A 19,377-nucleotide genomic window follows, 5' to 3' on the forward strand; every position below is an offset into this window, starting at 1 on the left:
GAGATTTTTAAAATAATGAATCATGAATATAACTGTATTAGATATTTTTTAAATCCATTGCAATTATTATCCTTATTGATGCTCAAATTGTCACATCATTCGCCAGTGGAAGCCTCTTCAAGTTGTTTCCTGTGTCTTATATATGACCCTAGTAGTCTTTGATACCTTCCTTGCTTTTTGATGTGTCAGGGTGTTCTAGGCCCTGGTTCCTTTTAGGCGGAAGTAATATTTAGAGCCTACAGTCTGGTTTGCATAGTGCCACCTTATTAGTTATGGTTTCTGGGCCTTTTCAGTGGCTGAAGCTAGGAAATATTTTTTTCCCCTTAAAATGCTTCATGAATCTCTAGTGATACTTCCTATTCAAATTCAGAACTATGGAGTTTTTAACCTAATCTTATCAATAGTACATTTCTGTCTTCTTTCTCCCATGCCAAATGTATTAGTTCTCAATGGCATCAGTATGCTGATTTGCTTTATCCAGCACTACACACACAACAGTACATAATAGCATGTCTGTCACTATAATTAATATGATTATTTACTGAAAATATTTTGGTTTTGTTTTTATTTTGCAGTTATTTTTCTCAGGGTGTATCTTGTGAGGTATATACAGAAAACTTACTCTATTAAAATCACTCAAAATAGTTCCTCTCTAATGAATGAGTATGCTACCACCTGGTTTCATGTTACTCTTAATTTTTAAGGATTTTTTTTTAAATTTTATTTATAATATAAAGTATTTAAATGGTCCAAAAGTCCAATCTACAAAACAAATAGCCAAAGGAGTCTAGCCTTCATTCCAGTCCTCTCTGCTCCCTCTTTTCTCCAGTAGGTAACCATTAAAAATGTTTATGGCCTAGTCTTCCATTTTTTAATATGTGTATATATCCTGACCAAAGAACTTCCCCAAAGTTCCTTGATTTTTTATTTTTCTTTTTCAAAGAGAAAGCTTATAGTATTCTATATCCATAATACAAATGATAAAATATATCTTTTAGTAAGTCATAGTCTATAGATTAGAACTGAAAGAAAATTGATATTTTAGATAAGCCAGGGTTTTAAGGAAGAAAGATGATTTGGGTAGAAACTGCTCGCTGTTATCAAATATTTTAAATACTTTCTAGGGAAGGAGGAAACTATGCTGTTTGACTCCAGATAATATAGTGGAGCCAATCTTTATAATTGATAGGAAGCCAGACTTGGTCTGAAAAGAAATTCTGCTATCAGATGAAACTCTGAAGATTATATAGGCAGCATATTATGGCTTCAAGTTCTTGTCACTGGAGAGATTGATACATCCTATAAGGGATGAACTGGTTGACCTACATAATCATTTGGTGATTCTGGTTTCTGGGGCTCTTCCCCAGTTTTTAATGTATAATTCTGCCTAACAAGTCTAATTGTATAGTCTCTAAATGATCACAGTGTAATTGTTTTAGGAATCAGTGACATTTAAGGATGTGGCTATAGACTTCACATTGGAGGAGTGGAGATTGATGGACCCTACACAGAGGAACCTGCACAAGGATGTGATGCTAGAGAATTACAGGAATCTGGTCTCCCTGGGTAAGGATAACTTCTCTTCTGTGTTGATTGATCTGCCCATTTGACCGGGTTTGCCAAAGATAAAAGGCCTCTAAAGTATTTAACTGAAGTACTTGATCTTAGGGGCACATTGTTGGGTTATGCTATTCCTCACTTTTAACTACATGATCTGCCCATTGTAGAGTAAGAAACATACTTCTCTGGAATCTTGGAGATTGTTGACAACCCCACAGATTTTGGACCGAAGTATTTTCTAGTCACTTCCTTAAATGGAAGTTATCAGTACCTCTAGAAGAAAGAAACAAATGTATTCAATTTCTTTCTAAACTCACTAGATTATTCCCATAATCTGTTATCCCACCAAACCAGAATCATAGTGTTGAGCTCCTTTGGGATGTCTTTGTAATTGTCTAAAACATCACTGTACAATATGGCAGGTACTAGTCACTTGTGCCTATTTTTTTTTTTTTTTTTTTTTTTTGTGAGACGGAGTCTCGCTCAGTTGCCCAGGCTGGAGTGCATTGGCGCGATCTCAGCTTACTACAAGCTCCACCTCCGGGGTTCATGCCATTCTCCTGCCTCAGCCTCCCAAGTAGCTGGGACTACAGGCGCCCGCCGCCACGCCTGGCTAATTTTTTGCATTTTTAGTAGAGATGGGATTTCACCGTGTTAGCCAGGATGGTCTTGATCTCCTGACCTCGTGATCCGCCTGCCTCGGCCTCCCAAAGTGCTGGGATTGCAGACATGAGCCACCGCACCCAGCCTCACTTGTGCCTTTTGAGCACTTGAAATTTGGCTAGTCCGTCTGAAGAACTGAATTTTAGATTTTACTTAATTTTATTTAATTTAAATTCAAATTTAAATAGCCATATGTGACAACTGGCAACTGTATTGGACAGTGCGGCTCTAGAGCTTCCTGTAATGGTCATTCTGCATGGAAGATTAAGAACTGAGACTGAATTTGGCAGGAGTTCTTGCTCATGGCTCCAATCAAATCCTGTTTATTTTTCTCTGGACAGGGCTTGCAGTTTCCAAACCAGACATGATATCTCATTTGGAGAATGGGAAAGAACTATGGGTGACAATGAGAGAAATTTCAAGAATTCCCTATCCTGGTGAGTTAAACAGAACCAAGAAGATGGGATTTATTTGAAGTAACAGACTATAGGGGGATGTTCAACACAACATCTGAAAAACTTTTAAAGATATATTTGTTCAAAGCTGTCTCAGAGGAAGAGATCCCCCATCTCGCTGCCTGTCTCTCTCACCCCCATCTTCTCTTATCCTCTCTCTCTGTCCTCCACTTTTGGGAACCATCTCATCCTATTCTGCTTTCCTGGGGACATGCTTTTCATAATTATTATTTTGTTCTTCATTCAAACATACACAAAATATCCCTTTCAGGTCTATCTTCTCCAGTTAACTTTATGTTTCTCATTTGTTTCACCATTATCTGACATTTCTTCCTTCATTTGCCTGAAAATGCTTTCATAAGGGTCCCCACTGATTTCTCTTAAGGCAAACTTATTTACTCATTATTTAGTTTTCTTCACCTGCAAGGCTGCAGAAACTTTGGAGGAACCCACCACCTGTCCTCCAGGTTCTTAACTAATTGAGAATACAAACAAGAAATCAGTTGAGAATCAAAATATAGTATTGATGTATTTAATCAATAGTATACATCTATATGCTGTGAACTGGCTTAGGTACAAGGGCTACAGCACCTAATAAAATGGACCAGGTCCCCGCCTTCATGAAGATTAAATTTTGAGAAACAGAAATTTGGCAAATAAATAAAAACAAACTAAATGATGGTTGCCATACCTCCCAGCTGTGAGATAAATTGGAGGATAGGAAAGAGTAACTGGGGTGGGATGAGGACACCTTCAAACAGGGTGGTCAGGGGAGCTTCTGAAGAGGTGACATTTGAGCTGAGACCTGAAGGGTCAGAAGAAGAAGCCAGGGAGGGGAAGAGGAAAAGGGAAGTATTCCAGGCTAAGGGAACAACAATGCAAAGGATCTAATACAGCAAAGAAGGCCATGTATTCTGGAAATCAAAAGGAAGCTGCTGTGACTAAAGTGAGCGGAAACTGGTACAGAATAAGATTAGAGATGTAGGAGCCTGCCTGTGCAGGGCTTTGTAGATGATCTAAGTGAATTCCAAAGCATGGAGAGATTTTACTGCAGGGTTTTTAGAAAATAACCCTGTTTATAGAGATTAAACTTGAGGCATAAAGCAGGCAGTAAGTTAAAAGGTTGTTACAATAGTCTATCCAGGAGATGAGAGGAAGATTAGGGTGATGGTAGTGGAGATGGAAAGAAATAAATAGATTCTGATTCATTTTATTATGATGCCATGAACAACCCACACATGCATTACATATTTTTATATATCAGATATTATTTATGCTTAAAAGATTGAGTGAAAAGTAGACATTAGAGATAGTTTTAGATAACTTTTTAGAGAGGGACTTTTTTTTCCCCTGTGAAGAGGGAAAGAGAAATGGAGCAGTGGCTAAAGGAAAGAATGGAGTCAAGAAAAAACACTTGTTTTATTTTTGAGATGGGAGCTGCTATGACATGTTTGAGTGCTGATAGGATCGCCTTAATGGAGAGAGCGACATTGATGTTGCAAGACAAAGATGAAGGACTAAAGTGTTTGACAGGGTTAAAGGAGATAAAATCTAGAATGGAAAGGGGGATTTACCTTTAATAGGTGGAGAGGTCACCTCCTGTGTTGTAATACTGAGAAAGGTGGAGAAGATGGGTGCACCTGCAGGTCAGTTGAGGGCAGGAAGATTGAGGCCGCTATTATGATAGCTGCCATATTTTCTAAAATGTGAGGCAAGATCATCAGCTTATGGTGAGGGAAGAAAAAGTTGTGAGAGAGGGAAAGTTATTTTTTATGGTAGTGGAATTCACCAGGGAAGCCATCTTGGCCTGAAGCTTTTATTGGGAAAAGTGTTTAATTATAGCTTGTATACCTTCAGTACTTAGGACTTTTCCTATTTCCTATTTCTTTTTGTTTTAGTTTAGCAAATTATGTTTAGGGATTGTTCTGTTTAATTTTTAAATTTATTGGCATACTATCTTCTGCTTATCATTTAAATGTTTATACGGATCTGAAGTAATGTGCCACTTCTTATTCCTGATACTGGTTTTTTGTGTTTTCTTTATTTTATCTTACTCAGTCTTGCTAGAGTTTATCAATCTTACTCAACTGTTTTTTTTTCTTTGAGACCGGGTCTCATTCTGTCACCCAGGCTGGAATGCAGTGGCATGATCATAGCTCACTGCAGCCTCGAACTTCTGGGCTCAAGTGATCCTCCTGCCTCATCCTCCTACATAGCTGGGATTAGAGGCACACACCACCACCTAAGATTTTTATGTTTTGTAGAGGGGTCTCACTATGTTGACCAAGATGTTCTCAAACTCCTGGGCTCAAGCTATCCTCCCACCTTGGCCTCCCAAATTGCTGGGATTTCAGATGTGAGCCACCATGCATGACATTACTTGGCTTTTAAAAACATTACTGTTTTTAGTCCTTTTTCTTGTATGTTTGAGTTTTATTACTTTCTGTTCTTTATTATTTTATTCCATTCTTAGAGCTTAATTTGTGGATCTTTTCTAACCTCTTGAATTAGATAACTTATATCATTGATTTTCAGCTGTTCTTTTCTAATTGTTTAGGGCTATCAGAACTGTATCACATTTTTTTATGTAGCATCTTCATAATTTTTGAGTGGAAAATATGTTATATTTCTATTGTGATATCTTTTATCCTTCAGTTATTTTTAAATGTTTTTCTTAATTTTGTGCCATTTGGGAATTTTCTAACAATCTTATTAACTTTAATTCTATTATGGTCAGACAAGATGCTCTGAATTATGTCAGTCTTTGCAGAATTTTGTAAGCATTTTGTGCTCTTGAAAAAAATTTATAGCCTATACGTATTAAGTATAATTTCTAGATGTGTCAGGAGATTAAGTTTGTTAATTACGTTGTTAAAATCTGTGTACTTACAGCTTATTCTGTCAGTTGAGAAAGATTTTTTAAAGTCTGCTAGTGAGACTATACATTTGTTTCCTATTTAGTTCATTTAATTTTTTGCTTTCTGTATTTGAAGCTATGTTATTATGTAAATACAAAGTTATAATTGTTATCTTTATGGTAAATTGGCTTTTGTCATTTTGAAGTATCTCATTTCTTAATAGTTTTTGCCTTAAAGTCTGTTTTGTCTGATGTTAATATCACTACAGCATCTTTCTTTTGGTTGTTGTTTGTATGGTATATCTTTTTTCATCTGCTCACTTTCACCTTCTGTGTATTCTTGTACTTTTTGTCTTTATTTTATAAGTAGTATGTTGTTAATTTTTTTTTCTTTTTTTTTTTTTTTTGAGGCTGAGTTTCGCTCTTGTCGCCCAGGTTGGAGTGCAATGACGCAATCTCGGCTCACCACAAACTCTGCCTCCTGGGTTCAAGCGATTCTCCTACCTCAGCCTCCCAAGTAGCTGGGATTACAGGACATCTGCTGATGTCCAGCTAATTTTCTATTTTTAGTAGAGACGGGGTTTTACCATGCTGGCCAGGTTGGTCTCGATCTCTTGACCTCAAGTGATCCACCCGCCTTGGCCTCCCAAAGTACTGGGATTACAGGCGTGAGCCACTGCGCCTGGCCTATTGTTAATATTTTAACCAATCTGACAGTTCCTGTCTTTTGGAGTGTTCAGTCTATTTATACATAGTACATTTACATTTAACTGTGAAAGCATTTTGCCCATTCTGTATTCTTTTTCTTTCCATTCATGCCTTTCTTTACATTTATCACTTTTTATTGTTCTATTTGCCCTCTCTGATCACTTGGTAATCATAACATTTTAAATTATTTGTTCAGTGATTAACCCTGAGATGAAAGTCTGCATCCGTGATTCAATAGTTATATATAGGTTTTTCCCTCTTCCCAAGCAATAAAAGGATCTTAGAACAGCTTATTCCATTTAACCTCACATACATTATTGAAATTATATATTTTAATTCTATATATGTCAAATCACGTAAAATATTATTATTATGCTTTATGCAGTCAATGTTCATTTAAACTTACCCACGTTTTTGCCTTTCCTTTCTCTGTTTTTTTCAATGCTGAGCTTGTATCTGAGATTATTTTTCTTCTGCCTAAAAAACACTCTTTAATATTTCCTTTTACTCAGATATACTTGTGCCATACTCTCTTTTGTTTTTCTTTTTTATTTTTTTCTTTTGAGATGGAGTTTTGCTCTTGTTGCCCAGGCTGGAGTGCAATGCACGATCTTGGCTCACTACAACCTCCATCTCCCAGGTTCAAGCGATTCTCCTTCCTCAGCCTCCCGAGTAGCTGGGATTGCAAGCATATGCCACCATGCCAGGCTAATTTTGTATTTTTAGGAGAGACGGGGTTTCTCTATGTTGGTCAGGCCAGTCTCGAACTCCTAGCCTCATGAGATCTGCCCGCCTCGACCTCCCAAAGTGCTGGGATTACAGGCGTGAGCCACCATGCCTAGCCTCTTCTCTTTTTTTTTCTAAAAATATTTTCATTTGACCTTCATTTTGGGAGGATATTTTTGGTAAGCTTGGAATTTTAGATTTGCGGTTACATTTTTTCAGCATTTCAAAGGTATCATTTGTTGTTTTCTGTCTTATGTAGAACCTGTTGAGAAGTGAACCATCTGTCTAAACTTTTATATAAAAGGCAAGGCAGCAACATTTTCGGCTTTGTTGGATCATAAGGACTCTCTGCTGCAACTTCTCCACTCTGACATTTTAGCACCAAGGAATCCATAGGCAACACATTAACTAAGTAGTGCGGTTGTGCTCCACTAAAACTTCACTTATGAACTCTGAAATTTGAATTTCATACATTTTTAATGTGTCACAGAATCATTCTTTTCATATATTTTTCAACCACTTTAAATGTGAAATTTGGCCAGGCGTGGTGGCTCGTGCTTGTAATCCCAGCACTTTGGGAGGCCAAGGCAGGCAGATCACTTGAGGCCAGGAGTTTGAGACCAGCCTGGGCAACATGGTGAAACCCCGTCTCTACTAAAAATACAAATTTTAGCTAGGCATGGTGGCACTGGCCTCTAATCCCAGCTACTCAGAAGGCAGCGGCACAAGAATCACTTGAACCCAGGAGGCGGAGGTTGCAGTGAGCTGAGATTGCCCACTGCACGCCAGCCTGGGTGACAGAGTAAGACTCGGTCTCAAAATAAGTAAGAAAGTAAATAAATAAATAAAATATAAAAAATCATTCTTTTTTTTTTTTTTTTTTTTTGAGACAGAGACTCGCTCTGTCGTCCCGGCTGGAGTGCAGTGGCCGGATCTCAATTCACTGCAAGCTCCGCCTCCCGGGTTTACGCTGCCTCAGCCTCCGGAGGAGCTGGGACTACAGGCGCCCGCCTAATTTTTTGTATTTTTTTAGTAGAGACGGGGTTTCACCGTGTTGGCCAGGATGGTCTCGATCTGCTGACCTCGTGATCCGCCCGTCTCGGCCTCCCAACGTGCTGGGATTACAGGCTTGAGCCACCGCGCCCGGCCAAAAAATCATTCTTATCTTGCTGGCTATACAGAAACAGACAGTGGGCCAAATTGGTTATAATTTGTAACTGCTGATCTAATTGTTGCTCGTTAAAGGACATCTGTCTTTGACCAGGTGTTGGGAGGCCGAGGTGGGTGGATCACTTGGGGTCAGGCGTTCACGACAAGCCTGGGAAACATGGCAAAATCCCATCTCTACTAAAAATACAAAAATTAGCTGGGCATTGTGGCACCCACCTGTAATCCTATCCACTGCACTCCAACCTGGGCGACAGAGCAAGACTCTGTTTTTTTTTAAAAACAAAAACAAAAAACAAAACCGGATATCTCTGTCTCTTTTTTTTTTTTTTTTTTTTTTTTTTTGAGATGGAGTCTTGCTCTGTCGCCCAGGCTGGCGTACAGTGGCGTGATCTCAGCTCACTGCAAACTCTGCCTCCCGGGTTCAAGTGATTCTCCTGCCTCAGCCTCCTGAGTAGCTGGGACTACAGGCACCTACCACCATGCTCAGCTAATTTTTGTATTTTTGGTAGAGACGGGGTCTCACTGTATTGGCCAGGCTGATCTCGAAGTCCTGACCTCAGGTGATCCGCCCACCTTGGCCTCCGAAAGTGCTGGGATTACAGGCGTAAGCCACCGTTCCTGGCCCTGTCTCTCTTTTTTTGGCTGCTTTTAAGAGTTTAGTTTTCAGTGGTTTTACTACTGTATACTTTAGTATAGTTTTCTTCATCTTTCTCATGCTGAAGATTCATTTGGCTTCTATGATTTGTGACTTGATTTTTTTTTTTATCTGTTGTGGAAAATTCTAATACATTGTTTCTTTGACTTAGCTTCTGTCCATTCTCTCTCACTTCTCTTTTTAACCTTCTAGGACTCTGGTTACATCTGTGATAGACCTTTTCACCCTATCCTGGATGTCTCCTTTTCTAATGTTTGCAAGTTTTTCATTATTTTTCTGCTTTCCAACTTCATATTCTTTTGGCCTTTTACATTTATTATTAGTTTCTGAATTCCAAATTGGTGCTACACATGTTTTCTATAGCTTTTCTTCTTCTTTTATTTTATTTTATTTATTTATTTATTTATTTATTTATTTATTTATTTGAGATGGAGTGTTGCTCTGTCACCCAGGCTGGAGTGCAGTGGTGCAATCCCGGCTCCCTACAACCTCCGTCTCCTGACCTCCTGACCAGGTTCAAGCAATTTTCCTTCCTCAGCCTCCTGAGTAGCTGGGATTACAAGCGTGTGCCACCACACCCAGCTAATTTTTGTGTTGAGGTGGGGTTTCACCATGTTGGCCAGGCTGGTCTCGAACCCCTGACCCCAGGTGATCTGCCCACCTCGGCCTCCCAAAGTGCTGGGATTACAGGCATGAGCCACCATGCCTGGCCTTCTTTTATTTATTTATTTGAGACAGGGTTTCACTTTGTCACCCAGGCTGTAGTGCAGTGTAGATCATAGCTTACTGTAGCTTCAACCTCCTGGGCTTCAGGGATCCTCCAGCTTTAGCCTTCCAAATATTTAGGACTACAAGTGTGTGCCACCATGCCAAGCTCATTTTTAATTTTTTGTAGAGATGGGGTCTCACTGTGTTGCCAAAGCTGGTCTTAAACTCCTGGGCTCAAGTAGTCTTCCTGCCTCAGCCTCCCAAAGTGCTGGGATTACAGGCATGAGCCACCACACTCAGCCTTATAGCTTTTTTTCTGACAACAAAAGTTTTGTTTTCTTTTATCAGATATTGGCAATATAATATCCTATGACAGCAAAAAATATGCTCAAACTAATTAAAACTATTTAAAAGTAAGAGTGATAAATAGCAACAACATAACAAAATATTAATTTAAATGTTATAAAAGTAAAATAACGTAGACAAATCATACTGTTTAAAAATGAGTTTTAAAATCATCAAATTGGCTGGGCACAGTGGCTCACATCTGTAACCCCAGCACTTTGGAAGGCCGAGGAGGGTGGATCACTTGAGGCCAGGAGTTGGAGACCATCCTGGCCAACACAGCAAAATACTTTCTCTACTAAAAATAAGAAAAATTAGCTGGGTGTGGTGGTGCATGCCTGTAATTCCAACTACTTCAGAAGCTGAAGCACAGGAATCGCTTGAACCCAGGAGGTGGAGGTTGCAGTGAACTGAGATCGTGCCACTGTATTCCAGCCTGGGCAACAGAGTGACACTGCCTCAAAAAAAAAAAAAAAAAAAAAGTCATAAAACCATTCTACCATCAACAAGAGCTTTTATTGAACTTATATTTAAACATTGAGGCATAATTACCTGAAAATGAATTAGAAGTTTTAAAAAGCATTAAAGTGTCTTAAAAATAAAATATTAAATTGCATACACAAACACATTATAAGACCAGTATCCCACAGTGTAATTTTTAATGAATTTTTGACAAACTAGCAGAAAAGTTCTTAGGGCCATAAAAACGTTGTTAAATCTACCCTTAATTAAATAATTATCACTATATGAAATAGTAAGTATAAATATTAACTTTTGATTAGTTTATTGTTTAGCTCTTTTTGAAAATCAGTGTTTTTTTCCATAAAAGTTTTATTAAAAGGTATATACAAAGACTTGAATAAACTATTCTGCCGGTGAAATTTGAGAAAGCCCTCACAACAAAGCTAGTCAATCAAGAATGAGAACAAATAGAGGCCAAGCATGGTGGCTCATGCCTGTAATCCCAGCACTTTGGGAGGCTGAGGTGGGTGGATCACCTGAGGTCAGGAGTTCAAGACCAGCCTGGCCAACATGGCAAAACCCCATCTTTACTAAAAATACAAAAATCAGCTGGGCGTGGTGGCACATGCCTGTTGTCCCACCTACTCAGGAGGCTGAGACAGGAGAATTGCTTGAACCCAGGAGGCGGAGGTTGCAGTGAGCCGAGATCGCACCATTGAACTCTAGCCTGGGTGTCACAGCAAGACTCTGTCTCAAAAAAAAAAAAAAAAAAAAAGACAAATAGAAAGTATGGTTGGGAACTAATGTCTGGTTTGTGGAGTAAATAGCAGGAGAGTATGACAGTGTTTGAGCTTGTCAAAAGTTGAAGAATACCATCTAAAATAGTTGGGTCTAAATCACAAATGGACTTTTTTATTGGGGGAACCTGCCCCCGATAATTTGACGTGGGTTCTTTTCTATTTCTTTAAGTGTCGGCCAGTCTGAGAAATAAAGGGAAAGAGTACAAAAGAGAGAAATTTTAAAGCTGGGTGTCTGGAGGAGACATCACATGTCAGCAGGTTCCGTGATGCCCCCTAAGCTGCAAAATGAGCAAGTTTTTATTAGTGATTTTCAAAAGGGGAGGGAGTGTACGAATAGAGTGTGGGTCACGGAGATCACATGCTTAAGGGCAACAAAAGATCACAAGGCAGGAAGTCAGGGTGAGATCACAAGGTCAGGGCGAAACTAGAATCACTAATGAACTTCTGTGTCCTGCTGTGTACACATTGTCATTGATAAACATTTTGACAGGGTTCAAGAGTAGAGAACCGGTCTGACTAGAATTTGCCAGGCTGGAATTTCCTCATCCTAGCAAGCCAGGGGTGCTGCAGGAGACTAGGGCATGTTTCATCCCTATCTACATCTGCATAAAGGCAGACACTCCCAGGGAGGCCATTTCAGAGGCCTTCCCTGGGAATGTATTCTTTTCCCAGGGCTGTTAATTATTAATATTCCTTACTGGGGAAAGAATTCAGCGATACTTCTCTTACCTGTTTTCAGTAATAAGAGAAATATGGCTCTGTCCTGCCCAGCCTACAGGCAGCCAGACTTTAAGGTTCTCTCCCCTGTTCCTTGAAAATCGCTGTTATCCTGTTCTTAAGGTGCCTAGATTTGATATTGTTCAAACACACATGCTCTGTAAACAATTTGTGCAGTTAACACAATCATCACAAGGTCCTGAGGCAACATTTATCCTCAGCTTACGAAGATGGTGGGATTAAGAGATTAAAGACAGGCATAGGAAATCACAAAAGTATTGGTTGGGGAAGTGATAAATGTCCATGAAATCTTCACATTCTGCCAGGGCTTCAGTCAGTCCCTCCATTAGAGGTCCCTGACTTCCTGCAACACTGTTTTTTTTTTTTTTTTGAGTCAGTCTTGCTCTGTCACCCAGGGTAGAGTGTAGTGACACAATCTTGGCTCACTGCAACCTCCACCTCCTGGAATCAAGCAATCCTCCCACCTCAGCGTCACAAGTAACTGGGACTACAGGTGCACACTATCATGCCTGGCTAATTTTTGTATTTTTTTTGTAGAGACAGTGTTTTGCTGTATTGCCCAGACTGGTCTCAAACTCCTGAACTCAAGCAATTCTCTCACCTTGGCCTCCCAAGTGCTGAGATTATAGGCATGAGCCACTGTGCCTAGCTGAATGGACTTTTTTAACAGGAAAGTTTCAGTGAATTTTCTACTTTAGTTTTTGCTAAACCAGCCTCCCTTAACCCTACCTTCTTCTCACTAGAAAACAAGTGTGAAAGCAATTAAAACCATATATTCATTATCCATGTATTTATTTTTATTGTTCTCTTTAGTGAGATTGCTCCAGCTTAAGAAAGGAATTACTTGATTTATCTCTTTTTTATTCCAGACATGGAGCCCAAACCTGCAACCAAGAATGCTACACGAACAAAGGATATTTCTGAAGATTTATCACAGGATGCCGTACTAGAGAAACTTACGGAGAATGGTCTGTGGGATTCCAGAGTGGAAGGGTTATGGAAATGGAATGATAGGATATTGAGATTACAAAATAATCAGGAGAATCATTTGAGTCAAAGAATAATTCCACTCAAGAAGACTCCCACTAGTCAAAGAGGCTTTAGATTTGAATCTGTTCTTATTCCAGAACCAGGCATTGCCACCGAAGAGCTTCACAGCAGATGCCAAACACAAGAGGAAAATTTCACAGAGAATTTAAATTTGGTTACAGATACCCGTTTGGGGAAGATAATTTGCAAGGAGATGAAAGGCAGCAAAGCCATAAGGCAGACTTCAGAACTTACTTTGGGGAAAAAATCCAATAATAGGGAAAAACCCTACAAATGTGGTACATGCGAAAAGGCCTTTCGTTATAGGTCATTGCTCATTCAACATCAAAGAACTCATACTAAAGAAAAACCTTATGAATGTAATGAATGTGGGAAAACATTCAGCCAGCCTTCATATCTCAGTCAGCACAAAAAAATCCACACTGGAGAAAAACCCTATAAATGTAATGAATGTGGAAAGGCCTTCATTGCTTCCTCGTCACTTATGGTACATCAGAGAATTCACACTAAAGAGAAACCTTATCAGTGTAATGTGTGTGGGAAATCTTTTAGCCAGTGTGCCCGTCTTAATCAGCACCAGAGAATTCAAACTGGAGAGAAACCCTATAAATGTAATGAATGTGGGAAAGCTTTTAGTGATAAATCAAAACTTGCAAGACATCAGGAAACTCACGATGGTGAGAAACCCTACAAATGTGATGATTGTGGGAAAGCCTTTAGGAACAAGTCATATCTTAGTGTACATCAGAAGACCCACACTGAAGAGAAACCGTATCAGTGCAATGAGTGTGGGAATTCTTTTAAGAACACCACAATTTTTAATGTGCATCAGAGGATTCATACTGGAGAGAAACCTTTTAGATGTAATGAATGTGGAAAAGCCTATCGAAGTAATTCAACCCTTATCATACATATAAGAACTCACAGTGGGGAAAAACCCTATGAATGTAATGAATGTGGGAAAGCATTCAACCGCATTGCAAATTTCACAGAACATCAGCGAATTCACACAGGAGAAAAACCCTATAAATGTAATGAATGTGGGAAAGCATTCATTAATTATTCATGCCTTACTGTACACCACAGAATGCATACAGGAGAGAAACCTTATAAATGTAATGAATGTGGAAAGGCCTTCATGCGTTCTTATTCTCTAATTCTACATCAGCGTATTCATACTGAAGAGAAACCTTACCTGTGCAATGAATGTGGGGAGTCTTTCAGAATAAAATCACACTTAACTGTACATCAGAGAATTCACACTGGAGAGAAACCATATACATGTACTGACTGCGAGAGGGCCTTCACCAGAATGGTACATCTCAAGGAGCATCAGAAAATTCATACTGGAGTGAAACCCTATAAATGTTATGACTGTGGAAAGTCCTTTAGGACTAAATCATACCTTATTGTACATCAGAGGACCCATACTGGGGAAAAACCATATAAATGTAATGAATGTGAGAAAGCCTTCACTAATACATCACAGCTTACTGTGCACCAACGAAGTCATACTGGAGAGAAGCCCTATAAATGTAATGAATGTGGAAAGGTTTTCACAAGTAACTCAGGCTTTAATATACATCAAAGAACACATACTGGAGAGAAACCATTTAAATGTAATGACTGTGGGAAAGCATTTAGCCAGATGGTACATGTCACAGAACATCAGAAAATCCATAGTGGAGAGAAGCCCTATAAGTGTGATGTCTGTGGAAAAGCCTTCAGGAGGGGTTCTTACCTTACAGTGCATTGGAGAACACACACTGGAGAAAAACCCTACACCTGTAAGGAATGTGGAAAGGGTTGTATTACTCTATCACAGCTAACCCTACATCAGAGAATTCATACTGGGGAGAAACCCTATAAATGTAATGAATGCGGGAAAGCTTTTAGTGATAAATCAAAACTTGCAAGACATCAGGAAACTCACAATGGTGAGAAACCCTGCAAATGTGATGACTGTGGGAAAGCCTTTAGGAACAAGTCATATCTTAGTGTACATCAGAAGACCCACACTGAAGAGAAACCGTATCAGTGCAATGAGTGTGGGAAGTCTTTTAAGAACACCACAATTTTTAATGTGCATCAGAGGATTCATACTGGAGAGAAACCTTTTAGATGTAATGAATGTGGAAAAGCCTATAGAAGTAATTCAAGCCTTATTGTACATATAAGAACTCACACTCGGGAAAAACCCTATGAATGTAATGAATGTGGGAAAGCATTCAACCGCATTGCAAATTTCACAGAACATCAGCGAATTCACACAGGAGAAAAACCCTATAAATGTAATGAATGTGGGAAAGCATTCATTAATTATTCATGCCTTACTGTACACCACAGAATGCATACAGGAGAGAAACCTTATAAATGTAATGAATGTGGAAAGGCCTTCATGCGTTCTTATTCTCTAATTCTACATCAGCGTATTCATACTGAAGAGAAACCTTACCTGTGCAATGAATGTGGGGAGTCTTTCAGAATAAAATCACACTTAACTGTACATCAGAGAATTCACACTGGAGAGAAACCATATACATGTACTGACTGCGGGAGGGCCTTCACCAAAATGGTACATCTCAAGGAGCATCAGAAAATTCATACTGGAGTGAAACCCTATAAATGTTATGACTGTGGAAAGTCCTTTAGGACTAAATCATACCTTATTGTACATCAGAGGACCCATACTGGGGAAAAACCATATAAATGTAATGAATGTGAGAAAGCCTTCACTAATACATCACAGCTTACTGTGCACCAACGAAGTCATACTGGAGAGAAGCCCTATAAATGTAATGAATGTGGAAAGGTTTTCACAAGTAACTCAGGCTTTAATACACATCAAAGAACACATACTGGAGAGAAACCATTTAAATGTAATGACTGTGGGAAAACATTTAGCCAGATGGTACATGTCACAGAACATCAGAAAATCCATAGTGGAGAGAAGCCCTATAAGTGTGATGTCTGTGGAAAAGCCTTCAGGAGGGGTTCTTACCTTACAGTGCATTGGAGAACACACACTGGAGAAAAACCCTACACCTGTAAGGAATGTGGAAAGGGTTGTATTACTCTATCACAGCTAACCCTACATCAGAGAATTCATACTGGGGAGAAACCCTATAAATGTAATGAATGCGGGAAAGCTTTTAGTGATAAATCAAAACTTGCAAGACATCAGGAAACTCACAATGGTGAGAAACCCTGCAAATGTGATGACTGTGGGAAAGCCTTTAGGAACAAGTCATATCTTAGTGTACATCAGAAGACCCACACTGAAGAGAAACCGTATCAGTGCAATGAGTGTGGGAAGTCTTTTAAGAACACCACAATTTTTAATGTGCATCAGAGGATTCATACTGGAGAGAAACCTTTTAGATGTAATGAATGTGGAAAAGCCTATAGAAGTAATTCAAGCCTTATCGTACATATAAGAACTCACAGTGGGGAAAAACCCTATGAATGTAATGAATGTGGGAAAGCATTCAACCGCATTGCAAATTTCACAGAACATCAGCGAATTCACACAGGAGAAAAACCCTATAAATGTAATGAATGTGGGAAAGCATTCATTAATTATTCATGCCTTACTGTACACCACAGAATGCATACAGGAGAGAAACCTTATAAATGTAATGAATGTGGAAAGGCCTTCATGCGTTCTTATTCTCTAATTCTACATCAGCGTATTCATACTGAAGAGAAACCTTACCTGTGCAATGAATGTGGGGAGTCTTTCAGAATAAAATCACACTTAACTGTACATCAGAGAATTCACACTGGAGAGAAACCATATACATGTACTGACTGCGGGAGGGCCTTCACCAAAATGGTACATCTCAAGGAGCATCAGAAAATTCATACTGGAGTGAAACCCTATAAATGTTATGACTGTGGAAAGTCCTTTAGGACTAAATCATACCTTATTGTACATCAGAGGACCCATACTGGGGAAAAACCATATAAATGTAATGAATGTGAGAAAGCCTTCACTAATACATCACAGCTTACTGTGCACCAACGAAGTCATACTGGAGAGAAGCCCTATAAATGTAATGAATGTGGAAAGGTTTTCACAAGTAACTCAGGCTTTAATACACATCAAAGAACACATACTGGAGAGAAACCATTTAAATGTAATGACTGTGGGAAAGCATTTAGCCAGATGGTACATGTCACAGAACATCAGAAAATCCATAGTGGAGAGAAGCCCTATAAGTGTGATGTCTGTGGAAAAGCCTTCAGGAGGGGTTCTTACCTTACAGTGCATTGGAGAACACACACTGGAGAAAAACCCTACACCTGTAAGGAATGTGGAAAGGGTTGTATTACTCTATCACAGCTAACCCTACATCAGAGAATTCATACTGGGGAGAGGCCCTATAAATGTGAAGAATGTGGAAAAGCCTTCAGAACTAACTCAGACTTTACTGTACACTTGAGGATGCATACTGGAGAAAAACCCTATAAATGTAATGAATGTGGAAAAGCCTTCAGGAGTAGTTCAAGCCTTATTGTACATCAAATAATACATCAGAGAGAAAGTAAGTTAATATAAAGAACAATAAGTCATTCACCTAGATGTCAACTCCACAAGATGAATCTTATAAACTGTATTTTATGAATATAGGAAAATCTTCATTAGGAATTCATCAGAAAGTATATAGAGTAACTATAAACAATTATGTGGGAAATCATTTAATAACATTAAATCTTAGAAGTTATAAGGAAACTCTCACTAGAGGAAAATAATGAACAAATGAAAGCCTTCATCCAGATTTCATACTTTACTCATTTAACAAATTATCATTAGTTAATTGCCTATATATGTATTCGCCTATTTTTCTATTCATTTATCTGTCTTATAAACCTGGAGGTGCTTTTTATATATTTTAGATATTAATCCTTTTTCATTATGTAGCAGATGTTTTTCTTAATCTAGCATTTGTCTTTATACTTTATGGTAATGGCACAACATTTTTATAGGAAAATATATCATTTCCTTTTTAGATTTTTTATTGACTCATTTTACTGAAAAGAGATCTCCTTAATTCCAGGTTATACATAGTATCCTAAATTTATTTTTAAGATTTTTATGATTTTATTTTTTACACTTAAGTCTTTAATTCCTCTGGACTGGATGGTTCTTCATAGGAGAGCAACTGTAGGTGATCATTATCCTATGAAAAGATTTTGAACCTCAGAATTACTCAGGGAAATGCAAATTGAAATGCTCAATGAGATGAAACTTCCCCTTCATGGATTTGGCAGAAATTAAGAGATCTTTTGCCATTGGGGTTTGGGAAACCATGTACTATTACCTAAAGGTTATATAACATACTTCCACCAGCAGTCCAATAATATATATTGAAAAGTTTAAAACATATATACTCTTAGACCCAGCAGTCTCACTTTTGGGATCTGTCCCATAGAAATAAAAGCAGCATCAATGCATAAGAATATAAATAAACATGTTTGTTGAAGTATTGTTTGTAGAGGGGGGCAAAGCCCCAACTGCAAACAAATGAATACCTATTAATAGAGAAATGGTTAGATAAATTCTGACATATCCTTATTATGGAACAGTGTGAGAGTAATTTTAAAAATGAACTATATCTATACTAGCTGATTTCACTGTATTTCCACAATGTATTGATAAATAATTGCTTTATAACAGAAATGTATATATACAATATATCATTTTTGTTAAAATAATCACACCCATTTATTTTGTATTTATGTGTGTGTGGTTAGATGCACATGGAGACAGGTATGGAAGAATATACACCAGGCTGTTAATATTGATTACCTTGAGGGGAGTGAAAAAAGGAGAATTAGCAATAAGGGGAGGGGAGACTATAAAAACAGAAAAATGTAAATGCTGCATGTATGGTATGAAACTATATATGTAATATTATGTATTTATGTGAACTTTTGAGAGAGATGAATGAAAGGATGGTCTCCAAAAAATTTATGATGGTTATTTCTGTTTTAGTGGAGTATCAGATTTTTTTGTTTTTTACTTTCTTTTCTGTGTTCTTAAGTTAATTTTTTTCTTTGCAATGAACCTGTAATATTTACATAAAAAGGAAAAATCTTTTTGTTGTGCATTTTATTTATTGGGCACCTTCAATGTGCCAGGACCTACCCTCAGTGCCGGATGTACAATGAGGGGGAGAGGTGCTCATGCATATGAGAGCATGGAAGTTGGTTCTGATGTTACCTAAATTCCAAAAAAAAAGTTACTTAGCACCTTATTCCTACCACCCACTGAGTTTCCTTTGTAGGAGGTGATAGAAATTCCAGATAGATGAAAAATATGTCCAAGAATATCTGGAACTTCTGCCCAGGCTGTAGACCAGAAGACCACAAGCCTCAGAAAGAAGTTCCACTTTCAACATGCCACCAAAGAAAAGGTCATAATGGCAACAGCAGGTGTCTTTATGGAAGAGGCTATGTAAAGCCTCTGAACTTTTC

The 19,377-nt window shown here is 38.4% G+C and overlaps 1 protein-coding gene across 3 annotated transcripts in view; it reads left to right on the forward strand.

The window, feature by feature from the left end:
- Window positions 1-18,995, forward strand: part of LOC102136801 (uncharacterized) — a 64,099-nt gene extending 45,104 nt beyond the window's left edge. For all 3 annotated transcript variants that reach the window (XM_045375312.3, XM_065532811.2, XM_065532812.1), the window contains exons 4-6: window positions 1,440-1,566; window positions 2,565-2,660; window positions 12,717-18,995. In XM_045375312.3, the coding sequence (XP_045231247.2) occupies window positions 1,440-1,566; window positions 2,565-2,660; window positions 12,717-17,458 (4,965 nt within the window). In that variant the 3' untranslated portion in view covers window positions 17,459-18,995. The remainder of the gene's footprint in view (window positions 1-1,439; window positions 1,567-2,564; window positions 2,661-12,716) is intronic.
- Window positions 18,996-19,377: the final 382 nt, after the last annotated feature.

This window comes from Macaca fascicularis, chromosome 16, assembly GCF_037993035.2.
Source record: "Macaca fascicularis isolate 582-1 chromosome 16, T2T-MFA8v1.1".
Classification (NCBI taxonomy): Eukaryota; Metazoa; Chordata; class Mammalia; order Primates; family Cercopithecidae; genus Macaca; species Macaca fascicularis.